This window comes from Zymoseptoria tritici, chromosome 9 (genome assembly GCF_000219625.1).
Source record: "Zymoseptoria tritici IPO323 chromosome 9, whole genome shotgun sequence".
Classification (NCBI taxonomy): domain Eukaryota; kingdom Fungi; phylum Ascomycota; class Dothideomycetes; order Mycosphaerellales; family Mycosphaerellaceae; genus Zymoseptoria; species Zymoseptoria tritici.
In genome coordinates, this window is record NC_018210.1 from 398,532 (window position 1) to 424,473 (window position 25,942).

Here is a 25,942-nt window from a genome sequence, read left to right on the forward strand (position 1 = left end):
TTACTATCTTAAAGTAGTATTAGAAACACCTTAAGAGGGAATGTAGGCTTATACCGAAAACAAAAGGCTATAGAATATAACAAGTCGATTCGATAAGGAAGGGAATAAACGAGAGTGTCCTTCGAGGCTATATACCCGTCCTTCGTATTACTAAATATGTCCCTCCGCCTAGACTAGGTACCGGTCGCGACCTAACGTCCGCTCGGGGATTATCGTACGCCCGTAAGGTTCGTTCCTCTATAGGATGTCCTAGTCTAGGCTAGATAAGATAGCACCGGTAATCTATAGTACTAGGATAGTCTAGGTTAAGGGTAGGTAGAGGGCGTTATTATAAGGGTATCCTTATATTATCCCCCTCCCCTCTCTATAACTAACCTTAGTTACGGTAGAAAATTTATAAGCTGTTAGCTACTAGGTGTCCTAATCTAGAAGGTTTTACGGGTCTATAGCGTCGCTATATTAATTTAATTCTTCTTCTAAAACTTTCTCTTTTCTTTACTAACTACTAAAAGTAAGTAATCTAGGGTAGTACTAGTATAGTCTAGTTTAGGGCTAGTTAGCGCCGGACAAGCCTATTAAGGGCATTACTACTAAATGCGCCGGCTATCTAGATAATAGAAACGCCGATTGCTTCTAGGTAGGGTATTTCTAGACTGTTTTAGAGTGTTTTAGATCTAGGCTAACCCTAAATAGCTCCCCCCGGCCCGTAAGAACGAGTAGGACAACATTAATGCCTAGATTTAAGCCGAGTACGCTAATCCGGTAGTAAATACGGATAATAGGAAGAAGTTAAGGAATAAAGTGCTCCTATTTACTAGTTCGATTAAGTTATATATATCGTTCTAGCTTATTTTAGACTAGTATACTAATAGTTAGTACCTTAGGGAGCTTAGAAATAGCGTTCGCGGCCCGGAGGGTCTTACTTTATACTAGGGTACCCGTAAGTAGGACACGACGGGACTTAAGGTTAAGAAGCGGGATAGGTCGGCCGCTACTTTTATAGAGAAGGCCGTAAGTGTACCCTTCTAGCGCATTTAGGACTATACTAATACTAGGATATAGGAGTAGGCTACTACCGGGACCCCGAAGTCTAAGAGGAGCCGCCTAATTAATCTAAAAGGCGCTATTACGGTCTAGTCGTTAATAGCTAAGCTCGATAAGTATAAGACTACGTTATATCGTAATAGTAAGGCCCTATAGGGGTTTAATACGTACGCTAGGGGTACGGGAAAGACTAATAGGGAGGCGTTAAAGGCTTTAGTACGTACGACGGCTACTTAGGAGCGTAGAGAGGACGTTTCGGACGAGGATAGCGATAATTAAGCCGGTTTAGTCTAGTTAGTCCTAGCGGTATATAGGGTATAATATATAACGCTATTACGTAGAGTAATAGGGCCCTTTAAGTTATAATAGCTTAGAATAGCTTAATATAGGCTAGAATAGTCTAGAATAGAAAACATTAACGCCCGAATAAAATCCCTAGAATTATTAAAAATGTTTAAGTCTAGTATTATAATAAAAAAAAAAGATTAAAATTTAACTAAGGGGGTTAGCGTTTTTTCTAGAATTTCCCGCGCGTAGTTAGTCCTTTCTAGCCTATTCTACGCCGGTAGGCCCTTATTACTAACGGGCTAATATTAACTACTACTTCCTAGGAGTTCTCGGACTAGTCGTAGTCTTTCTACTTAATAAGGTACTCCCGATTATTTAGTTCGTCGACCCGTTCGGCTAGAATAGCCTCGACTTCGTATTCGTTGTCTTCCCCTACGTCGTACCGCATTATTCTATCCTATTTACGACCGAACTAGTCCGGGATAGACGGTTCTAGTAGAGAGACGTAGAAGGTTAGGTAGATCTTTAGTAAGTCTAGGAGATCGAGCGTATATACGACTCTATTAATAATAGCTTTTACCTTATAGGGTCTAATATACTTATAGTCGAGTTTCGATAAAGGTCTAAGAGACCTAATGTTACGTATATTAAGGTAGACTTCGTCTCCGACGTTAAAAGAGATATCTTTTCTATACTCGTTCGCCTACTTAGCTATTTGTTTCTTCGTTTTAGCTAGTCTAACGCGTAGTTTCTTTTAGTTAGAGATTATACGGTCCGCGAGTTATACGGCAAACGGGGCTTCTCGTCTATCCTAGCGTAGTCTAGGCTAGTAGTACCGCCGAGGGTCTCGTATTATATATACCTAGAATAGCGTAACCCCTATTACGGAGTATACGCTATTATTATACGAGAATTCCGTAGTAGATAGTAGGGACGCCTAGTTGTCCTATTTATAGTTGTAGTATATACGAAGATACTACTCTAGCGTCTAATTCTAGCGCTCTATCTATCCGTTAGTCTAAGGGTAGAACGCTATACTTAGTTTTCGACGTATGCTAAGGTAGAAACAGAACGTACTCTAGAACTTTAAGGTTAGGATAGGCCCTCGATCCGACGTAATCGTAGCTAGTACGCTATAGAGTCGTACGACTTCCCTTATAAACACCTCTACGAGCTCTGCTACGGTAATCATCTTCTTATATAGCGCATAATAGACTATTTTAGTGCATCTGTCTACGATTACTAGGATTAAGTCGTAAGCCTAGCCTAGAAACATACTAGGTAGCAGGTCCGTTATAAAGTCTAGCGTTACATCCTCCTATAGTGTAAGCGATAGTAGCTCTACATACAGCAATCCGTAGGGTTTGTGCCGCCGTAGCTTTAACCTACTATACGCTTAATACGTTCGTGTGTAGTCCTTAACGTATTTCCTTATTTTGGGCTAGTAGAAACTCCTTTATAGAAGTTCGAGCGTTCGAGAGAAGCCGAAGTGCCCTACTATAGGGTCGTCGTAGTATTCCTAAAGTAGTTAGAGTCTTATACTTCCTTTAGGTACGTAGGCCTTACCGTCTATATATGCGACTCTATCCTCGTTAGTCTATCAATCTACCTAGAAAGTAGGTTCCGCTTAGTCCTTCTCCTCGTTAATCCTATTAAAGGTCGGATCTTTTAAGAGGGCGCTTTTTAGGCGCGTTTTTAGGTCTAGGGCGTTCTTTACTACCCCTACGTACCTCGCTAGTCTATTATAGTCTACCTACGGATAGAACGCCGTCTAGAAGAGCCGTAAGCTTATAGATAACTCTTCGTCTATAGCCTACCGTCTAGAGTAGTCCTTGTCTGTTAGGTCGGGTCTTCTACTTAGTATATCTACCGCCCTATTTACCTTACCGGGTCTATAGATAGTCCGGAAGTCGATCTGCGACAACTACTCGGCCTATCTAACCTATCGCCTAGATAGGGTCTTAGTTATTATAAGAGTCTATAGGTTTACGTAGTCCGTTAGTAGTTCGACCTAGTATCGAGCTCCTTCTAGGTACTATCTAAAGTATTTAAAGGAGTCTATAATAGCTAATAATTTAGCGTCTTCCGTAACGTAGTTCCGTTCTACTACGATTATCTTCTATAAGAAGTATAATATAGGGAACTATTACATTTTACCGTAGTCTTCGTATAGTTAGCTTAGGATGCCCGAGATTGCCTTACCTAAGGCGTCGGTTTCTACCCTATAGGGTAGTTCTAGGTTAAAATAGCGTAGGATAGGAGCTTCCGAGAACCTCTTCCGTAGTTCGTTAAAGGAAAGTATAGCTTACTCGTCGAGCTCTAAGTATACTCGTTCCTTCTTATATTAGTTTACTACCTTCTTCCTCTCTATATAGCGGTTAAGTACCGTAGCGAGGCGTAAGAATCTCTTAATAAAGCGCCTATAGTAGTTCGCGAAGCCGATAAAGACCCTAATGTTATATACTAACTAAGGGAGTAGCTACTCTTAGACCGATCTAACCCGTTCTAGGTCGATCTCTAGCCTATTACGTATAATAACGTACCCGAGGTAGTCGATACGGTCCTTATAGAACTCGTACTTTAATAAGTTAGTATATAACTTATACCTCCGGAGGCGCTTAAGTACCTCCCGGACGTAATCCTCGTATTCTTCTATCGTTTTAGAGTATATAAGGATATCGTCGAGGTAAACGACGTAGAATACGTCGATTAGCCCTACTAATACGCTATTAATAAAGTTTTAGAACACCGCGGGGGCGTTATAGAGCCTAAAGGGCATTACGGTATACTCGAAGTAGCCGTATCTAGTCCGGAAGACCGTCTTCTACTCGTTGCCCTCCCGGATACGTATATAGTAGTACACGTAGCGGAGGTCTATCTTCGTAAAGTACCTAGCGCTAGCTAGCTAGTCTATTAATTCGGAAATTAGTAGGAGACCCCCCCTATTCTTTACTATAATAGTATTTAGGCCGCGGTAGTCGATATAGAGGCGGAGTATATTATCTTTCTTTCTTATAAAGAGGATTAGCGCGCCCGCCGAGGATGTCGAGTAGCGAATAAAGCTACTCTTTAGGTGTTTAGGGAGCTACTTACGTATCGCGTCTATTTCTACCTCCGATAGAGCGTATATAGGGCTAAATAGGACCTTTCCTCCCTTAACTAAGTCGATTCTAAGATTATAAGGTCTATACGGCGCTAATTCGCCGGCTAATTCCTCCGAAAAGACGTCGGAGAAGTTAGAATACGCTACTAGGACACTATTCTAGCCTAGTTCGAGTCTATCCTCGACCTCCTAGATAGATATAATATAAAGAGCTACCTCGACTTCTCCGAGACACTCCCGGTAGAACCTGTCCGGGGATACTACTACTATTACTTATCGCCTTCGAGGTTTTAGTCTCTAGAAGACCTTCTTTAGGGCGAAGTTAATACCCGGGTTAGACGGCCGAACAGACTGCACCTTCACGCGGTGGCCGTTGTAAGTACCTTCCTTAGAAGGGAAACCAAGACAGTCTGGAAGAAACCTCCTCGAAAACCTCTCGAAATCCGCCCGAAATCCTTCTCGAAATCCGCCTCGAAACACAAGCTACAGAACAACAGCACGATTCGAACGCCCTCTACGCTACAAACGCTACAAACAAGAAGAAGAAGAAGAAGCAATCCACTCTGCCCTATACGCGCACCTCCTCGAAATCCGAACCGAAACACTTTAAAGAGCTAGAACAGTTAGTGGAATCTATAACTCTACGATTAACCTACGTAGCTGTATACGTTTAGAAGCGGCATACAGTTCCACAAAGGCATATTGAGGATAAGAGAAGGCAGCGAGTTGGACAGCTGCTTCTGCTTTTGCACTGCTTTTGCACTACGTTTCGAATTTGCAGCATGCGTACGTGCGAAGCGGAAGGATCCGCTGAAAATTCTACAAAAAGCTTGGCGCGAAAATTCTACAGCCCCGGCTACACGACACTCGTTGGATTTCCTTTGTTTTGCGCTGCTTCTAAAGTCCTTTGGCATTTTGCCTTAGGCACGGGGTTTCCCCTAAGGTCAAAGAATACCGAAAGAATTTGATTGTAAATAGATCTACTGCCTTGCTTACAAGGCCGTCCTACATAGTCTTGGACTCCGAAAGGACGTAAATGGAACAAACAAACAAACAAACAAACAATACCCGGGTTATACTTCTCGAGCTAGGGTATACCGAGTAGGACTTCGAAACTATAGATACGTCCTACCTTAAACGTATCTACGTACCCCTACGCCTTACTAGAGGTGTCTATAGCTTTATAGGAGTTTCTCGTTTCTCTAAAGACCTATAGGCTCTAACTATTTAGAGTTAGGTACTTTATCTAGGTAGATAGCTCGGAAACTATCTACCCTATCTCCTTTACTAGTATAGAGTCGTAGAAGTTGTCCTAGGCGCCGCTATTAATTAGGCCCCGGACCTTTCTAGACCCCCCTAGGCCGTTTAGCGTTAACTCGACGCTAATTAGGCGCCCCTACTAGGCGCGGCGCTTTCCTAGCTTAGTAGAACGCTACTAATCCTTACTATAGAGGACTTAGCCTACCTAAGTAATAGCGTCTACTTAGGGGGCGTCTCTTTCCCTAAATCCTTCTATAGGTACTAGTTAGTATAGTCGCGGCGGATATGCCCGACTTGTTAGTATCCGTAGTACGTAGCCTTAGAAGGGGCCTTCTAGTCCTAATCGCTATAGCTAGTCTTCGCCTTCTTACTATAAGGAGTAATAGAGCTATCGCTAGGGCGCTTCTTCGCCTATCTAGCGGCCTTCTCGGTAGACTACCTCTTACGAGCCTCTTATTTAGAACCTTCGTTAGCGCAATAGGCCTTCTTAGCCCTCTCCTCGGCGTCTACTAGGTTTAGTAGAGCGGTAAGATAGTTCGAGAGGCGGTTACGAAGGGTCTATAGAAGGGCGCTATAGAAACTAAGGATCTTCTTACTATTGTCCCTTTTATCGAGCTCCTTCTAGAGGGTCTTTAGCTCCTCGAGGAGTTCCTCTAGCGTACAGTTACCTAGGGTAACCTTTTTTAGCTTCTCGTAGGCCTTTTTACGCCGTTCGGTTTCTATACCTATCGAGTTAAGTATAACCTCCTTTATTATAGGCTAAGTTAGATTAGAATAGTCGTCGAGGCCGTCGACGTAGCGCTCCTAGTAGTCTTACTAGAGCTTTCCTATATAGTCGGTAGTAAAGTCGACCTTATAGTCTTCGCGTTCGGCGAAACCTTCGTATTGCCTAAAGGCTCTTTCGAGGGCTCGGACCTAGTCGTCGTAGCTTATACGCGACTTACCCTCGAAGACTAGTAGCTCCTTTAACTTAGGGAGGTTATCCCTTATCTTAGTATACTAGTTAGGTTTGGAGAAAAGCTAGTAGAGGGTAGCCGTCCTTAGGTTTCCTTCTAGCGTAGAATAGTCTAGCTCGGTATAGAGTTCCTTAATCTTCTACTAGAGGATTAAGAATTCGAAAGTAGTACGGGCGACTTCGTTATCGTACTCCCGGGTAGCCTTTCCTTCCGCGGTCTCTCCCGAGCTAGGCTAGTTAGGAAGGTTAACGTCCTATAGCTAACTAGTAGGCGTAGTAGATAGCTCCGTAGAGGAAGCGCTTACCTACTATCGGGTAGAGGTATTAGGAAGAGAATCGTCCTAACGACGAGTAACCTTTAGAGCTATATTAGTAGTTTTCGGTATAGTTATACGGTTGTTTTTAATCGAATCGAATGTTAGAAACACCTTAAGAAGGAATATAGGCTTACACCGAAAACAAAAGGCTATAGAATATAACGAGTCGATTCGATAAGGAAGGGAATAAACGAGAGTATCCCTCGAGGCTATATACCTATCCTTCGTATTACTAAATATGTCCCTCCGCCTAGACTAGGTACCGGTCGCGACCTAACGTCCGCTCGGGGATTATCGTACGCCCGTAAGGTTCGTTCCTCTATAGGATGTCCTAGTCTAGGCTAGATAAGATAGCACCGGTAATCTATAGTACTAGGATAGTCTAGGTTAAGGGTAGGTAGAGGGCGTTATCGTAAGGGTGTCCTTATAAGTAGCCTCTATATTAATATACTTACGCTAGAATTAGTATAGCTCTAGCATTATATACTCCTTAAGGCTTATAGCGGTTATCTTACCCTATTACTTATTCTAGAGGATAAGTCTACTCTTCTTATTACCGTAGATAAAGCTATATACGAACTACGTCTTCTTATACTTAAACTTAGGCCTAAGATAGTCCGGATCGAACGCCTTATTAGTACGACGAATAACTAGGAATCTCTATAGACCGCCTTAACCGAATATAGCTATATTGCCGAACTAGAAGGTCCGGCTATTATTAAGCTAATTAATGTACTACTAACCGAACTATAGCCTTAAATCGAGACTATTAGCGTCTAAGAACGGCGTACGTTTAGCTACTCTTTTAAAGTAACTAGCCTCGTTAAGCCTACGGCGAATAGTGTTAACTAAGTATACTAATTCGAGCCGCTCCTTAATCTACTAGTAGGTCGCTCTACGTCCTTCTACGCTACTAGTAATATACTCGATAATCCGGTTAGTAATAGGGGTACTAAACTAACGTAGTCCGTAAAGGTAAAGGGTTCGGCTAGATATTACTACCTCGTTAGTAACTGTTCGAACAGTAGTATATAGCTTATTAAGAGCTATCGTAATACGAGTAAAGGTCTAGCTAGCGATACGTTTAAGAGCCTTAATTTACTAACGAATAGTATATAGAATAAGTCCTTATTTTGGCGCCTTAATACTAACTAGCTAACCGACTAGCTAACCGACTAGCTAATCGACTAGTTTAGGTGTTTCCGGAGCTAGCTATAGTAATAGTCGACGACCGACTATACTATTTACGAGTACTAGACGGTAACTAACGATACGAGCTAAAGGAAGGGGGTATTATAGTAGATTAAAGGCGTTAGAGCTACTAGAGCTTATAAACGAGTATTATAGATTGACGGCCGAACAGACTGCACCTTCACGCGGTGGCCGTCGTAAGTACCTTCCTCGGAAGGGAAACTAAGACAGTTTGGAAGAAACCTCCTCGAAAACCTCTCGAAATCCGCCCGAAATCTATCCTTCTCGAAATCCGCCTCGAAACACAAGCTATAACAGAACAACGGCACGATTCGAACGAACAGCCCTCTACGAACAAGAAGAAGCAGTCTACTCTATCCTATACGCGCACCTCCTCGAAATCCGAATCGAAATCGCATGTCCCTAGAGACGTCGTCGCCCTCGAAAGGAAGCATACATGCACTTTAAAGAGCTGGAACTCGGTGGAATCCACAACTCTGCGATTAACCTGCGTTGTCGTAGATAGAACTGCTACTACGATACTACAAAGGCATATTAAGGATAAGAGAAGGCAGCGAGTTAGATAGCTGCTTTTGTACTGCTTTTGCACGGCATTTTGCACTGCTTTTGCATGGCATTTTGCACTGCTTCTGCACTACATTTCGAATTTGCAGCGTGCGAAGCGGAAGGATCCGCTGAAAATTCTGCAAAAAGCTTGGCGCGAAAATTCTGCAGCCTTGGGCCGCAGCAACACTCGTTTGATTTCCTTTGTCTCGCATTTGTTTAAAGTCCTTTAGCATTGCCTTAGGCACGGGGTTTCCCCTAAGGTTAAAGAATACCGAAGAATTTGATTGTAAATAGATCTACTGCCTTGCCCTTAGGGCAAGGCCGTCCTACATAGTCTTGGACTCCGAAAGGACGTAAATGGAACAAACAAACAAACAAACAAACAAACGAGTATTATAGATTAATATAGGGCATTACGAGTAAACAGACAATTAAAGGGATAGTAGAGGTTTAGATATACTAATTTACTACGATCTACTACTATATATATATACTAGTAACCTACCTTCTATCGTAGATAACGCGATTATAAATACGAGCATATAGCGGTAATTATACTACTTAAAACCTCTACTAGCGGTAGCTATACTACTTATAATTTACCGCTCTAATAGCGACTAATAGCGCTAATAATAGCGACACTAATATAAAGCTATTAAAGGCTAATAAGCTAATATATAAGGGCATAGCTATACAATATGCTTAATAGCCTTATAAGCGTTTAACCGGTCGCTCTGAACTATAGTTAGCACACTTACAGCCGTTTAACCGGTCGCTCTAAACCATAGCTAGCACCCTTACAACCTTGCTAATTATACGCACCACTATGCACAGACGACAACACTACCAATCAATTAATCGACAACCCTTGGCATTGCCCTTGTATCACCACCGGCTCTGCGATTGCACTGTATGAATCCACGATGTCAAGCTGACTGGGGAAATGCCTGCAACAGCGGTATTAATCCACGATGTCAAGCTGACGTCCATCTCCGACGACATGCTAAGCCACATAGACAATACGCTGCCAAGTTCTCCGCAGCGGAGATCTATACATCAGCAAGCGAGGGCTTGAGGCGAGAGGTCTTTTCGAAGTCTTGAACGAGCACCCAGCACGAACGTCGTTGGTGGCTCACGAATTTGTTAGGGTTAGTCGTTAGGGTTAGTCGTTAGGGTTAGAACAGGTCGAGGAATTTGTGCAGATGTCTAAGTTGCCAAACCGCTTTCTGGCCTGTAAGCCTGGCGACAAGTACAAGACATCATGTCAATCGTGCTGATCGATAATCCTTCAACAACGCTCACGGACAAGCACGCTCGGTCCAGCAGCACGGGTTGCAAGACCGTCGACCCCGAGGAAGTAGACGCTGCTCATCGAATGTGTACTGGAACCAACAAAAATCACTACATTGCAGTCACCACATGACATTCAGGGCGCTGAAGAGCATACTTCATATGTCATGTTCATTCAGATAGCTGCATCGTAATGCTATTTTTCTTTTTGATGTCGTCCCTCCGAAGACAGCCAGCAAAACATGCTCGCCGTAACGATGCATCGTGCCGTAGTCCATACTTTTCCTGACTCTACCACTCCGATCGTCGGACAGCCCTCTCGGTGGATCAATCCCATCCACCATCCTCATCATCACTCAAACTCTTTCCCCTCCCCGCACCACTATTCTTCCTCGGCCGACCCCTCTTCTTCGGCGGCCCACCTCCATTCCCATCCATACTCTTCCGCTTCGTACCCCTCTTACTTGGACTCTTCCCCGGCTCACTGCCACCAGCCTCACTCCTCGCATCGCCCTCCCAGCTCTCGCCGTCCAGCCCATCTTCCTCCGCGGCATCATCTACGACCTTGACTTCGCTGTCAACGGACATGAGTTCGACGAATTCCTTACAGACGAGCGTCTTCACCTCCACAGTCAGCACCGGAGCCATGATGTCCACGATACGGGCTTGATACGCATCCGTCAGAGCAGGAGCGTTTGTAGCGCGATTGGGAGCACGGTTCGTCTCTTTCGCAGCCGCTTTGCCTTTTCCATTGCCGAATTTCTGCAGGAGCCAGACGCGGCGGAGGAAGGAGCGGGTCTCCCACAAGACGGAGAGAATTTGTGCGGATGTAGTGAGCTGCTCGAGACGCTCGGGTTTGATTTGAGGTTCCGATGGGAGCGTTGTAGGGTCCGAGGTGGGATCTTGAAATTGCGATTGGGACAGCACCGGGACTTGTAGACGGAGCACTTCCGATTCTATCGACTGTGCTACCGAGGTTCCAGTTCCGGTGAAGACCTTTTCGAGACATGAGAGGAGGTGGAGAAGCTCGTCGATGCGATCGTACTCGAGGAAAGCGAGGACCTCGGAGCAGAAGCGGACGTAGAGGAGGTGTGGGTTGGCCTCGTCGCCGCTGGGTTTGAGCTCGGAAGGATCAAAGTCGAGACCGGCGCAGAGATTGGTAAAGAACTTCGTGCGGACTTTGCCTTTGCCTGTCTTGAGCACATCCCAGACGTGGTGGAACTTGGAGACTGGCGGGTGGCCAGTGAATCCCAAAGTGCTCTGTGCCACACGCTTCTGGTAGTCGAAGGCGGATTGCACTGACTTGACGAGAGTCTTCTCCAGCACACTTTCATTCTTGGCGAACTGGTCTTTGTAGGAGATGAAAGCCAGCTTGGCGATCGCGGAGGAGGGGCAGGTCTGCAAAGCGACAACAGCGGGACCACTGTCACCAGGATGAGCAATACCCTGTCTGTTGATGCTGGCCACGATACGGGCTGCTGACAGCGCGACCTCAGAGCAAGAGGACAAGGCGATGCGGAGAAATTCTTTCAGAAAGCGCTGCGAGATGTACGCCGAGGCACTATCATGCCCAGTCGCCTGGTAAGTTCCTCCAAGTCGCTGCGTGCCGCTGTCCATGCCAGCACCTAACTCCGGAGCGTCTTGGTCGTCGGCTGACTTCTCCCTCGCACCAAAGAAATCCTCCAGATTGGCCAGCAGTACTTGCTCGAGGGCGGGATCCCGCTCTTGGAACACCGTCTGAATGACATTGACCACGTCCGGACGCATGAAATGCACAGGGAAGCTCTGACTGACAGCACAAACCGCTTCGATGGCAGCCTCGCGTACTTCCGCGGAGTACTTTGGCACGGTGAAGCTGCAGCAGACTTCGACCAGCAAGCCAGCCACGGAGTTGCCCTTGAACGTGGGAAACTTCTGCCGGAATTGCTCGATGCTGGCGTCGAAATTGCATGCCTTGCCGAATTGACCCACAATGGTCAGCAGCTTGATGGCTTTGTTCTTGATCTTCGGGTCATCGTCGACCTTCTGACTGCGCAAACCGGACACGTTGCCAAGCGCAGACATTGCGAAACGCACGAGAAGGGTAGTGTCTCGCAGAATGGACGCAATTGTCCAAAGGCACGGCGCAGCGACGGCCACTTCTGCCCTCCCCAGCTTTTGGGCCGAACTCAGTAGAGAGAGCTGCAGTGCGCGCAGGAATTCAGGTTTGATGTCCGAAACCACTGGGAGGGTGTACCGGAGGATAGTCACCACAAAGACGTAGACATCGAGATCGTCAGTAGTTATGAGGTTCTTTGCGTACGGCTCCAAGCGCTCCAGCTGAGCCGAAGTGAACAGGCCTGGCCCGGCTCGCGCGAAGACAGCAAGGGCCTGCATGATGGAGGTCTGCTCGGGAGAACCGGGAATGTCGTCCTTGTCGATGACTCCGTCGGAGAGAACGTCCACGAACGCCTGACAAATGCGAAAGTTCTCTGTAGCTTGCTTGGAGGTACTCAACAGCATCTTGATCAAGGCCTCCAGCACAGCAACGACATTCTCGCCAAGCGCGACTGTTTGAATAATCAAGGCAGCATGGGACCGCAACCGGAGGTTGGTGTCAACCGAGCGATCACTGTGACCGACCTCGAGATTTCTGAACGCGGAGAACCAGATCTCCTCGACGGTGGCTTTTGCAGCTTCCGCAACACTCTCTTCGGTATCCTGGATGCGAGAGATGACCGCATTGGAGATCCTCGCCCGAACCTCATTGCCGTCATTGCGGAGATAGACCTGCTTCAGGAAAGCCATGGCACGCTTGCGCACTCCGACGGCTGTATCTGCGGTGCGGGGGATGATACGTTCGTAGGCATCAAGCTCAAGGGCAGGGCGGAGAGACACGCACTTCTGAACGAGGCCAAGAGCCGAGTCGCGAACCAGAGAGGACGGGTCGTTGAGGCAGCGGAGGATGCCTCTGAGGACTGCAGGGTTGTGCTCCAGCACCGACGGATCCTTCTCCAAAAGTGTCGTGACGCTCTTGAGACTCCGACTTCTGATGGTGGGTTGTTCGCTGCTCATCGAGGACAACACCGTGTTGAAGATCCTGTTGAACGCTTTACAGAGCATCGAGTTGGAGGCGACGATCCTTGCAGCAAGCTTGCCTTGTGCGGTCGTCGGCTTCGGAAAGTCAGAGTTCTCTTCGAGCCATTGCGTGTCCTCAATCATGCTCCGAATCTTATGCTGCAAATCCTTGGACGGCGACACGGGATGGCCCTCGGCATCTCTTCCCTCACAGACCTGAGCCGCCCACTGCACGAGATGATATCCGCGCGCAGTCCGCAACTGTGGGTCTTTGAGGTCTCGCTCGTGGAGGTATTCCATGACCACCCGGTATGGTCCCTCGAACGAATTGAGAGTATCCGAGTCGAGACTACCGTTTCCGTTCTCCATTCGTCGGACCATATTACTCAATTGACGCGAGATGTCATCCGTGGTCTCAAGAGATCTCCCAGAGCTGAAGGTTGCAGCCCGAATATCGAGAATTCCGGTGCCAATCGTACCGAGGAGCTCTAGCGCAAGTGCTCGCGACGGCGCAGGGCTCTTTGCATTGTCGGCAAGCCCAATCATCTGGTGAGTGAGAATGCGAAGAAGGACCTCCGCGGAAGGCCAGTCACTCGAGCCGAGGACATTCAGAAAGTCTTCTGTAAAGATGTCCAGAAGTTTCCGGAACGGTTCGTCGCTGGACTTGGTCGTTCTGAGGGCTCGCTGGAGAAGGTTCGTAATGATGTACCCTGCATGGTGCTGAGAGGCTTTCTTCAGAGGCATGTATGTAGCATCCAAATCGTGACCGCCTTTCTTGGGCTTTGTCTTCTTCGCAGATCCGACGACAATTTCGTCATCTTCATCATATTCTGCATCTTCGGATTCATCGGAATCTTCGGACTCTGACCCGTCCTCGTCCTCGACTTCGTCTTTCGTTTTCCGCACCCGCAGAGCACTCTCACTGGTAGTCGCACTCGTCTGCACAAGTCGCATGAGAAGAGCAGAAATGAGCTGGATGGGCTTCGCGTCAATGAGCTTGAATTGACGAGCGCTCTGCTTGCCTGCGGGAAGCTTCTCCACGGACAGAAGTAGCTCATTCAAAATGTGGGCGCGCTGATTGTCGTATTTGGTGAAGATGATAGCCAAGAGGTCCATGGCAGCCACTCGCATATTCTCTATGACCTGCGTCCCGAGTGCAGCATCCTTCTCGGTGCCACTGTTCTGTGCGAATATGAGTGACCTGCAGAGGAATTCGATGCTGGAAATGGCGGTTTCGTCGACATCAGTCTTGGCCAGCAATTCCCCAAGCAGACGTAGACATTTGATCGTCGCGTTGATCAACTTCCGCAAGCTCGTTCGATGCTCCACGGCGATCGCAAACTTTGGATTCGATGAGCCATCCTTGTCTCCTCGGACTTTCTCTCCCAAAGACGATCGCTCCTCCATCGTGGGCATGATGCAGCTGTCGACGACATTCCGTGCGGCCTCCAAGACACCTCGAAGGTACTCCTCTGACTGCAACTCCTTGTACTTGGATCCACCGGTCATGATTCTCAAGATAGTCCGCCCAGCGATCAGGCCATTCTCCGCGCCACTGATGCGATTCAGCCACTCGATAGTATCGTCATCGTTCCAATCTTCGCCGATCGTAAGTGATCCGGAGCCAACGACAGCTAGCGAAGCTTCACACAAACGCTGTACGCGAGCCAGCTGTTCCACGTCCATGGTATCGAGTCTTCCGCACGAGACGACTTTCTGCACGGCAGAGTCCAGGGCAGACTGAGCAGTAGCCTGGAGTACCATAGCCGAGCCCTCTGCAGTGTCCCGCATGACAAACATTGAGTTCGTACTCGCAGCGACTTCCTCTGATGTGTCCGGCTGCATGTGGTCTTGGGCTTCGAAGATTGCATGCAACTGGTTCTGCAAAACCTCGACTGCGGCATCCGCCTTCTGTCGTTGGTCTGCGCTGGCTCCCCTCGCACCGTTGGTGAGGTAAGCATTATTGTTACGGGTCGGAGTCTCAACCGGGACATTAACTCGCTGGAATTCGGCGCGTTGTGCTGGAGTCATGGCTGTGGGCATGACAAATGCTCTGGGCGTTGAGATTGGCGGAGTCGAGGTAAATGCATTCTGGTTGAAGGCGTTGTTGTTGGCTGAGATAGCTGGCACTTGTATCTGCGCTGGAGTGTGTGTTTGCTGCGGTGATCTACCAATGATCTGTACCTGGGCAGGCTGTAGGGATCGACCATGAATGTGGACTTGCGCAGCCGATTTAGGCATTGGCTTTCCAGAATGCTGTTGTCCTGGAGTCGAATGCTTCGAATTGACATGGACTTGTGCGGCCGCGGGATTCGTTTTGATAATCTTCTGCGGCTTCACCACCGGTTTCGAGTCCGCCCGACCATTCACTCTTCCGGCAATAGCATCAGGAGCTGGAGACACTGGAGTCATGTACCGAAATTCGACCTTCGTGTTGTCGAACACCATCTTCGCGAAAGAGCTCAACTGCGGCTGCGAAGGAGCTTTCTCCTTATCACTGTCCTTCTTCAACCGCTTCGTCGTTTTGAACTTGAACTCCGTCAAACCCTGCCTGTCCAACAGCCTCTGCACATCACCGAGAGTCTGACGACACCGCTGTGAAGCGTGTTCCGCGCTCTTAGCTCCAGCACTTAGTCGTTCGAGTTCGCGTTGTGCAGTTTTGGTGTCCTCGTAGTTGGTGAAGGCGGTCGGTGCGGTGGTGGGTAGCGAGAGAGGTGGTGTTATGAGTTCTGTGTGGTGAAGAAGAAGAAGAAGTTAGTGGTGTTGGTGGAAGTGGGGCAGCGCTGGCTGCTGATGCATTACCCGCAAGACAAGTGCGGGCAGCTGTGGTGAACGGAGACTGACCGGGATTGAATGGGACGATCGAGGCGAAGGGCGAATATGGGAGGGCCTCGTGGACGGTCGGGAGGTGCATGTTCGGGATTCGGGCCTGCGAGCCTGCTGGATGGCCATTTGTATGTGGCCCATGGCTGGACGTCTTGTCTCGAGGATCCATCTCCGCAGAGATCTTGAGAGAGTGCGCAATTCGCTATCTCTTGCTGAGACTCATCGCGGATCACTTCGTGTGAAGTCAGAAGCCGTTTGCGCTGTGGGCTGGCTGCATCCGGTGGAGGAGTTTCCCAAATCGCGTCGGTGAGCGTCCTTCTCTTGACGATTCCTCCTCTTGTGATGTGTATGTCAGATTTCCCATTTCACGCCACGAGAAACAGTATCAGGCAACAGGCCTCGTAGGAGGTTGTCGCGTGGAGGTTTGAAGACAGGTCGAAGTAAGGCAGGTCCGGCTTAGGAAAGTGCCAACGGGCGGGAATCCCTGCCATCGAACTTCATAATCCCATGCCGAATTCTGCAGATCCCGACGTTCTCCCGACCACGCCCTCGTCGACGACTTTTTGTTCTTCTGCGATCGTTCACCTGCACATCGCTATCACATGCAAATCCGACAGAGCTTCACTCTTCTCACTGACCTCACTCCACTGATCATGGCTGCGATTGGATCCCTGGTCTTTTGCACGGACTGCGGCAACCTCCTCGAGAACAATACCGGCCGTAAAGCCCTTCTCACATGCGATGTCTGCGGCACGCAAAATAAAGGTATGCAACGACGATGTCGTGACGTGGAGGTCTTACTAACAATCTACAGACACATCTTCAAAGGTCGTAGTCACGCACTCCAAACCATCAGCCTTTCCATCCACATTGCGCACGAGACTGCGATCAGACGTGCAGGAAATCCTCGAGGAAGACCGTCAGAAAGGCAACTGGATCAACGTGCAATGCGAAAATTGCGGCGAACCTCGTGTCACGTTCTACGAGAAGCAACTGCGATCTGCTGATGAAGGAAGCACAATCTTTTACACGTGTCCGGCGTGTAATCACAAGTGGAACACTAACAATTGAGCGATTCGAAACGGACTGGTATACGTCTACATGCTTTTTGCTATGTTCAAAGATCCACGCGGCCAAAAAGGACTCCCCGACGATCTACGCCGCCTGAGCGATTGGAATCGTGGCATACTCCGTTTCGCCACTCCTCTCAAAGTCCGCCATATCCAGCGCCACGATAATACTATCCCTCACCACCTGCTCTGGATCATTCAGGAACTTCTTGAGCGTATCCTCAACACCCGGCTCGTCGCCCAAACTACCGAGCGCTTCAGCAGCCTCATGTCGAACCATGCTCGCCTCTTTCGCATTGCCCAGCATTTCCGTCAGACACGGAATGGAAGCCGGATGCGATAGTTGTCCGAAGACGAATGCGATTTCATGGCGGAAGAGTGCTGAGGGATCTTTGCGTCCTGCTGCGAGAGCGTTGACGGCGGGAACGGCTGTGGGAAGATCTGGTGGTGAAGCGAGATCGCGGAGCGCGAACATGGCTCGGTATCGGAGGAAGAGTGGAAGCTTGGTGTCTAGTAGTGATCGTTCGAGTTCGGGAATGGAAGGTGTGTCGGCTTGCGCTGCCATCGGAGGTGCTGGATCGATGGAGGAGAAGTCGCTGTTACGCACAGTCAGTACATCGAGGTCCTCGAACGTGCATTCATCGCATACCTCGTCTTCAAAGTCTCCTTCTTCCCCTCCTCAGAATGTAACCACTCAATCCTCTCCACCGCAATATCACACGTCTCCCTGACAACTTCCTCCTCCGACTTATCGTCCCTCCTCTCCTTCAGCAGCCCCAAACTATTCCAATCTCCCAACGCAGCAATTGCCTCTGCCGCCTCATGTCTGCACATCGCATCCTCCTGTCGATCCTCAATCACCGCTCGTAGAAAAGGTATCGCCTCCTCCTTTCCCGACTGGCCAAGACAGTACGCTAACTCATGTTTAAGAAGAGCAGAGTCGGAAACCAGCGCTGCAGCGATCGCCTCGACTGCGGGGATGGATTGTTCAGTCGCGGGGTTCTGCGAAGCGAGATGTTTGAGAGAGAAGAGATCGCGGAAACGTTGGCCGAGTGGGGCGGTCTCGTTGCAGAGGGAAGAGCGGAGGCTGGAGACGACGGTGTCTTCTGGGAGTGTAGCGGCGGGCGACATGATGGGCGTGAGTTGGATGCGAGGGTTGGAGATCGCGAGTTGAAGTCATGGAAATTCCGTGTCAAGAAAGACGAAGATCAAGATTGATAAGATTTAAAGAAGGGGTCCAGCGGCAGCGGGCCGCTGCATGCACTCCCGAGCGATCGGGTCAGCCTTGCGGTCCAAGACCATCCTCTACTATAGGGAGTGGTTTTTACATGTCGCTGTCACTCCGCGAACTAATTCTACACAACCTCACGCACAGGCTACACAGTCCCTGTCTCCTCGCACACCTCTCAGTACCCATTAACACCAACAAACTTGTAAAAGCCATTATTATTCGGTTGTCGCCCCAAGAAACTCCGCAGCAGCTCTACCGGGTCCTTCGACGCACCGGGCTGCAAAACTTGCGTGCGATACCGCATGCCCACTTCGCGGTTGAACGGGTCGGCTGCAAAGGCCGTCTCGAAGATGTCCTGCGCATAACTTGCGCACCAAGTGTAGGTGTACGTCGACCCGCCATAGCTCGAGACCAAAAACCCCTGGCTCAGCTCACCATAGCCCCATCTCAAGCCCTGACCGAGATCGGAGGGATCCTGCAATTGAGTGTAATTCCGCTGGAGGGTGTTCCAAGCCACGTTGAGATCGATCGCGGAGACTTCGTCGGGGTTGGAGACTTGGGAAACTTCCTGATCGTACTTCATGAGGAACAAAATGTTCATTTGGTCGGCGGCTCGGTTGACGCGCGCTGATCCGGTGAGGTTGGCGATGAGGTCGTCGGGCATGGTTGCTGGAGGGAGAGGAATGTCGTCGGGATTGGCGCCGCCTTGGTCCTTTCTCCATTCTGCGGCAGCTTGCGGCGAAAACGAGGACCAGTGTCGAGCAATGCTTTTGATCGCTTTGGGAACCAGGCTGTAGTTTTCCATGAAACGGGCGGGCGTCTCAACGAAATCGATGGGAACATAAGTCCCGTGCGTACGAGTGTAGTCGGTGACGGACAATAAATCATGCATGCCGTGTCCGAGTTCATGCATGAGCAGGTGGAGCCTATCGTATTCGAAAAGGGATGGCTTTATGTCCTCCTGTGCTGACTTGATGAAGCTGGTAAGCACACGCACCGAGGGATAATGCAAGGAACCATCGGCCCTGCGGAAACCCGGACCGAACATCTGTTCGTTCGACTCGGCAGGGCTTTTGACGCCTTCTCGGTAGAATAAATCCAGGAAGATGTAACCTCGGAAACCGGGGTCAAGGATTCTCGGATCATAGCCAGAGCCATGATCATCGTCCCAAACAGCGTAAAGGAGAACATCCGGATGCCACAGGAGGTCACTGCCCTTGCCCGTAGGAGACAAGTCATCGGCGTCTTGCCCTTCAATCCGGTCGAAACGGATCCCGTAGATCTCCCCGTAGAAGGCGAGAATGGCGGCAGTTGTGAAGTTCACAGGAAAGTAGTCCTTGATATGGTCTCGGTCAATCTTGTAGAGTGTCTGGCGCTCAATCTCGGGATACCTATAGTAATCCCATCTGTATGCGACGCTCTTGTCGCCCACAGGATCGACTAGCGTCGTGTCCTTTGACTTGAACTGAGCGATGCTTGCGACATCCTTCGCGTTGACAGCGGCGATGTGGGTGCGGATGTCCTCGATGAACGCGTTGACGGTCTCCTTATTTTTCGCAATATTGCTGGCTAGTCTGCACGTCGAATAAGCATGCTGCTTTGCGTGCGGTGATCTGACTTACTTATAGTCTGCCCATGTTGTGTAATTGAACAACTGCGCGAACTGCATGCGAAGACCAATGAGCTCTTTCAATATCGGTTCATTGTCCGGTGCAATTTGTTCATGGGCCAGAGATGTAACGTATCTCGTCGTCCCATTCACTGCGCTGCTCATGACGCTTGCGTACGTCGTACCAACTTGGACATCGAAATAAAGCTTCCCAGCATTTTCGCCAGTATCGTCGGCGTTTTTGAGAATCTGGAGAATATCCGAGGGCACTCCGTCAAGCTCTTGAGTCGTAAAGTAGACATACTTTGGCTTATTGACATTGCTGTAGAATCCGTTCGCAAGCTCACCAAGGCGTGCCGACAAGTTGTTGAACTGTTCTCGCTGAGCTGCTGCAAGATTCAGACCTGTGCCAGCAAAATTGGACCAGACGCTGGACAAGACAATCCGATCCTCTTCGCTCAAGGCTGGGTTCTTTGCATCAGCGTGGTAGACGTGATCGACGAGTTTGAAAAAGGCCTCATTGGTGAATGTATCCTGGATCGCAGCCGAGACGATGTTGCGCTCTTCGCTCAAGGCACTGGAAAGGTCTGACTTGCCAGAGAGGGCGTAGGGAATAAGCCCATATCTAACGGCGTTGTTTTCTTGCTCATTCCGAAGGTAAGGCAGGATCACATTGTCGAAAGTTGCGTCGTCCGGCGAAACACTGTCCAAGATCGAGTGTACAATGGCAGCCTCATTAGCAGCGCAAGTTTTGCCTATCTGCTTGACAGAGTCGGCTGTATCATTGAAAATATATGGAGCCTGCGGAGGCCTCTTGATACCAGAGGCCAAAGTGTCGACGTCTCTGCGAGACCGGGCGCGGGGACGAGGCGGGCCTGCGCCTTCTCCCAACTGTAGAAGAGCTAAGAACAGGGACCACCTCATAATGGTGAACATGAACTGAGCCATAGTTGGGAGTAGCGTCCAATCAACAAGCTTTGGTGAGGATGAGTGCGGGCACTGACGAATATCAGTTATGCACCAGGCGGTAACGGAAGTGAGCGCCGTCGAGTAAATAGCACCGGCGATGAAGCTCGGTCATCGGGTGTCCACTGCCCATCGCAGTACGCAGGCGTGCCTCGAGGGGGTCGAGGCCGTCACATTTCACCAGGCCATCCTGGACAATGCGGAGAAATTCCCCAAGGCTGAAAGGACTAGTGGCCCCCTTGAATAGCTTTCCGGCCTTGCCGAGCCAGCATGAGTTCGCGAAGTTTACTGATCCCTGCCAGAAGACTTCGTCTCATCTCGTGTTGTCAAATACCGATTGCGACAATCCAAGAGACGCCCCATGAAGCCAGAATGATGTGCAGAACATCTGTGTTTTGCGGGAGAATCGACGCAAAGGTGCCTGCTCTTCTCTGGGACCGCGACTTGCCTTGGCCGAAGTCATCGATGTGATGTTTGAGGTGTCGTCCTGCAGATTTCGTTCGAAATCCGATACTATAGAGTAGAGATGGTGTTTGTCAGCCAATTATCGCGGCCGAATAGTGGACGTGCATGAACTGTCTCGATACAGCCTCTGCACTTGTTGTAATGTGGGTCTATGCATAGGTCATGGTCATAGGTAACCGATGTCGGTCTACCAGCACATAAGTCACTTGAGAGGTAGATAGATCCTTTTTCAATCTAATAGCTTATAATCTTCAACAGGTTATAAGCCCGGACAGCGTTTCCGCGGCTTTAATAGCTAAAATACATATTATAACGATTATAAGCCTAACCGAGAGATCGAATGCGAATGTTAATCGATAAACATTAAGTAGTGTTATTACCTAGAGCCTTCAAAACTTCTATATGCCCTCGTAGCTCGTCGCAGGACGTATACTAAACCTACGAGATGTTTCTTTATAGGAACTCGTCTACGCGACGTAAAATAACTACGGTATTCGACGGGACAATGCTATCTAATTTAAGAACCTAATTTACGATTGCGTAGTACAAAACGAGGACGAGGACGAGGCGATAGACGATTAAAGCGATTAAAGCGATTAAAGCGACTACGAATAACTTAATACGATAATACTTTATACGAATACTAGTTACTCGGTAGGGACACGTTATAAAATTTTTAAACCTAATTTCGACTAAATTAATTAGACATTAACGACATAGGGTCTCTAATCTCTCTAATCCCGGGAAAAAACTCTTACCTATTATTAACTACGGCCGACACGATAGCTAAACTACCGCCTAACGAGACTACTAAAGTACGTAAAAGACGCCTTTAATCTACGAGAGACTTAAGTTAAAAGTACTAGGACAAGAAGAAAGAACAAGAACGACAAGCCGCTACTACCGCTAAACGAGCGCGAGAAAACTAACGACGACTTAAAGTATAGCGACAAACTGCTCTTACTTAGAAGCAACAAAAGACTTTCTTATTACTTAAATACGGAGGAACTAAGGTCCTACGTTAATACTTTAACGTCGATATAACTAACAACGCAATTCTAGTAACTACTACTAAAGGGGTGCAAGGCGATAAGAATTCTATACACCTACTAAAAAATCTAAAATCTAAGCGCCGTACCGAGGCTACAATTACTTTAACTACCGATATACCTACACCGGCTAAGCTATCTGCTATTAAACCAAAGACGAAGAAGCCTAAAGACAAAACAAAGAAACGTAAAAAGCGCGCATTAAAACGCGCTAAACGACTACCTTAGACTAAGGTAAACTCGGCCCTAGAGACAACTAGTAAAAACAACGACGAGAACGACGAAGAAGAAGAAGAGGACCTGTACGGTGCGACCTTAAGCGACGAGTCTAACACGCAAGATATTAAGGTTAAACTAATTTTACGTACGCCCTTACCGATTATTAACGAGACGACTCGACGTTTTAGCGCTACCCCGATTAACGACATTATCTATACGTCTATAATGCTACTAAAAAGACAACCGGCGCGTGCGAGCGTAAGCACGAGTAGGAGCGCTCCGAATACTTCCTCGCGAGCTATTATATCCTCCTCGTAGAAATACCGATAAGCGAAGCAAAAGGCGGCACTCGATTAGAAGAACTTTACCGCGGTAAAGAAGTTAAGGAACTCGGATAACTACACCGATTAGTATAACTTACTTAAAATTGCATGCCTTTAAGCGGGTATCTCGGACTTCTTCCTAGGACTCGAAGCCGAGCTATAGCCTATTAAGAGCAATAACATTAATAATGTTAATAACTATATGCTCGAATTAGCTAACTAGTAAGGGAAGAACGAGTCGCTGCTCGGTTTTATCTTATCTACGTATAAGTAGCACATGTAGGATAAAATTGTTTAGTATACGAAGGCCTATAATGCGCTATTAATTCTCGACATTAAATGCATAAACACTAGAAGCAACATTGCGTAGGAGCGGTTTAATAACCTCCTTAATTATAACTTCGGACTCGCGAAAGATTTTCCTAAATTCCTTCGTAAATTTAACAAGAAACATAGCGATCTATGTCGCTTACGAGGGGATATTAACTAGAGCGGCGAGAACATAAAGTGTTTCTTCTTCGAAAGGTTACTAGGAGATTATTTCGCTAACTTCCTACGATTAACCGCATTAACCTTTGTAATCGCTAGATACGGTAGACGAGGATCTAGTCGCAACCTAACGTTCGAAGAAATAGCCTCTCGCGCCGAGGATTACTAGACTAGCATCTCTCGAAACGATACGACAAAGGATTTAATTAAGAGCCGCTTATTTGCTACCTATAATCCTATAAAGAGAAAATTCGACGGTTAAGGAGAACCCCGACTTAGTTAGCTTATTAGTAATCTAAACGCTAAGTGTTAATCAAAAGGTTATAAGAAGCACAATTATACGAACGGTAGACGGCCGAACAGACTGCACCTTCACGCGGTGGCCGTCGTAAGTACCTTCCTCGGAAGGGAAACTAAGACAGTCTGGAAGAAACCTCCTCGAAAACCTCTCGAAATCCGCCCGAAATCCTTCTCGAAATCCGCCTCGAAACACAAGCTACAGAACAGCACGATTCGAACGAATAGCCCTCTACGCTACGAACGAGAAGAAGAAGAAGAAGAAGAAGCAGTCCACTCTGCCCTATACGCGCACCTCCTCGAAATCCGAATCGAAATCGTATGTCCCTTCTCTAGAGACTTCGTCGCCCTCGAAGGAAGTATACATACACTTTAAAGAGCTGGAACAGTCGGTAGAATCTACAACTCTGCGATTAACCTACGTAGCTATATTGTTTGGAAGCGATGCAGTTCTACAAAGGCATATTAAGGACAAGAGAAGACAGCGAGTTAGATAGCTGCTTTGCATTCGAATTTTGCATTCGAATTTGCAGCGTATGTACGAAGCGGAAGGATCCGCTGAAAATTCTGCAAAAGCTTAGCGCGAAAATTCTGCAGCCTTAGGCTGCAACACTCGTTTAATTTCCTTTGTCTCGCATTTGTTTAAAGTCCTTTAGCATTGCCTTAGGCACGGGGTCTCCCCTAAGGTTAAAGAATACCGAAAAATCTGATTGTAACTAGATCTACTGCTTTGCCTTTATGGCAAAGCCGTCTTATATAGTCTTGGACTCCGAAAGGACGTAAATGGAACAAACAAACAAACAAACAAACAAACAATATACGAACGGTATGTACTAGAAACAGAATAACGAAGAGTACTAGAAGATAAAGAAGTAGCGGATACTAGAGGGTACGTAGCGGGACAACAAGCCTAGGGCGACTAGCTTAAACTCGACCGGTGTTTACCCTTAACGACGCTCGTACTTAACATAAGGCGACCCTGCCGACGAAGCACTAATAGGAACTAACATTAACACTAGCGTTAGAATAGCTACGAAATCGACCGGCAACTTTATAAAGAATATAGTAACATTTAGCGATAACAGCTAACTAGCGGACTTCCGACCTAAACAATCGACGATTTTCCTATTAAATTTATGCTCTACTTTCGACGGCCGAACAGACTGCACCTTCACGCGGTGGCCGTCGTAAGTACCTTCCTCGGAAGGGAAACTAAGACAGTCTAGAAGAAACCTCCTCGAAAACCTCTCGAAATCCGCCCGAAATCCTTCTCGAAATCCGCCTCGAAACACAAGCTACAGAACAGCACGATTCGAACGAATAGCCCTCTACGCTACGAACAAGAAGAAGAAGAAGAAGAAGAAGCAGTCCACTCTGCCCTATACGCGCACCTCCTCGAAATCCGAATCGAAATCGCATGTCCCTTCTCTAGAGACTTCGTCGCCCTCGAAGGAAGCATACATACACTTTAAAGAGCTGGAACAGTCGGTAGAATCCACAACTCTGCGATTAACCTACGTAGCTATATCGTTTGGAAGCGATGCAGTTCCACAAAGGCATATTAAGGACAAGAGAAGACAGCGAGTTAGACAGCTGCTTTACATTCGAATTTTGCATTCGAATTTGTAGCGTATGTGCGAAGCGGAAGGATCCGCTAAAAATTCTGCAAAAGCTTGGCGCGAAAATTCTGTAGCCTTAGGCTGCAACACTCGTTTAATTTCCTTTGTCTCGCATTTGTTTAAAGTCCTTTAGCATTGCCTTAGGCACGGGGTCTCCCCTAAGGTCAAAGAATACCGAAAAATCTAATTGTAACTAGATCTACTGCTTTGCCTTTATGGCAAAGCCGTCCTACATAGTCTTAGACTCCGAAAGGACGTAAATGGAACAAACAAACAAACAAACAAACAAACAATATGCTCTACTTTTATTACATACTACAAGACGGTAAAAGAAGTTAAGCCTAATATTACACCGGCAAAGATTAAGGAATTTGCGTTAAAAGAGGATAACTAGATTGTCGACACAGGTTCGGAGGAACACATCTACAACAATCTCGCCTACTTCGAGGACTATTAAGAACTCGCTAAACCTATTAAGATTATCGGCGCTAGCACTAGTTTTCAAATACTCGGTGTTAGAAAGGTAACCCTAACAGTTACTTATCTAGGGGGAGCACAAAGGATAGTGCTGTCGAAAGCGTGCTACGTGCCTTAAATAGGGGTTAACTTACTATTAGTCGTACGACTAACTACCGAAGAAACCGGATTCTCTACGATTAAGGGATTATGCGCTTTTACGTTCCTAAAGACTAGACAAGTTATCTGCA

The 25,942-nt window shown here is 47.7% G+C and overlaps 3 protein-coding genes across 3 annotated transcripts; all 3 read right to left on the reverse strand.

Annotated features, from left to right (window-relative positions):
- Positions 1 to 10,342: 10,342 nt before the first annotated feature.
- On the reverse strand, positions 10,343 to 15,715 carry MYCGRDRAFT_47787 (uncharacterized protein; the record flags this gene model as incomplete). The annotated part of the gene is made up of 2 exons (XM_003849762.1): positions 10,343 to 14,994; positions 15,280 to 15,715. Coding segments are annotated over 2 exons (5,088 nt in total), but the record flags the coding sequence as incomplete, so codon positions are not given.
- Positions 15,716 to 16,792: 1,077 nt separating this feature from the next.
- On the reverse strand, positions 16,793 to 18,104 carry MYCGRDRAFT_62164 (uncharacterized protein; the record flags this gene model as incomplete). The annotated part of the gene is made up of 2 exons (XM_003849761.1): positions 16,793 to 17,564; positions 17,618 to 18,104. 2 exons carry the CDS (start codon positions 18,097 to 18,099, stop codon positions 17,054 to 17,056), a joined length of 993 nt encoding a protein of 330 aa, XP_003849809.1.
- Positions 18,105 to 18,374: 270 nt separating this feature from the next.
- MYCGRDRAFT_47846 (uncharacterized protein) lies at positions 18,375 to 20,732 on the reverse strand (the record flags this gene model as incomplete). The annotated part of the gene is made up of 2 exons (XM_003849760.1): positions 18,375 to 19,773; positions 19,822 to 20,732. 2 exons carry the CDS (start codon positions 20,730 to 20,732, stop codon positions 18,375 to 18,377), a joined length of 2,310 nt encoding a protein of 769 aa, XP_003849808.1.
- Positions 20,733 to 25,942: the final 5,210 nt, after the last annotated feature.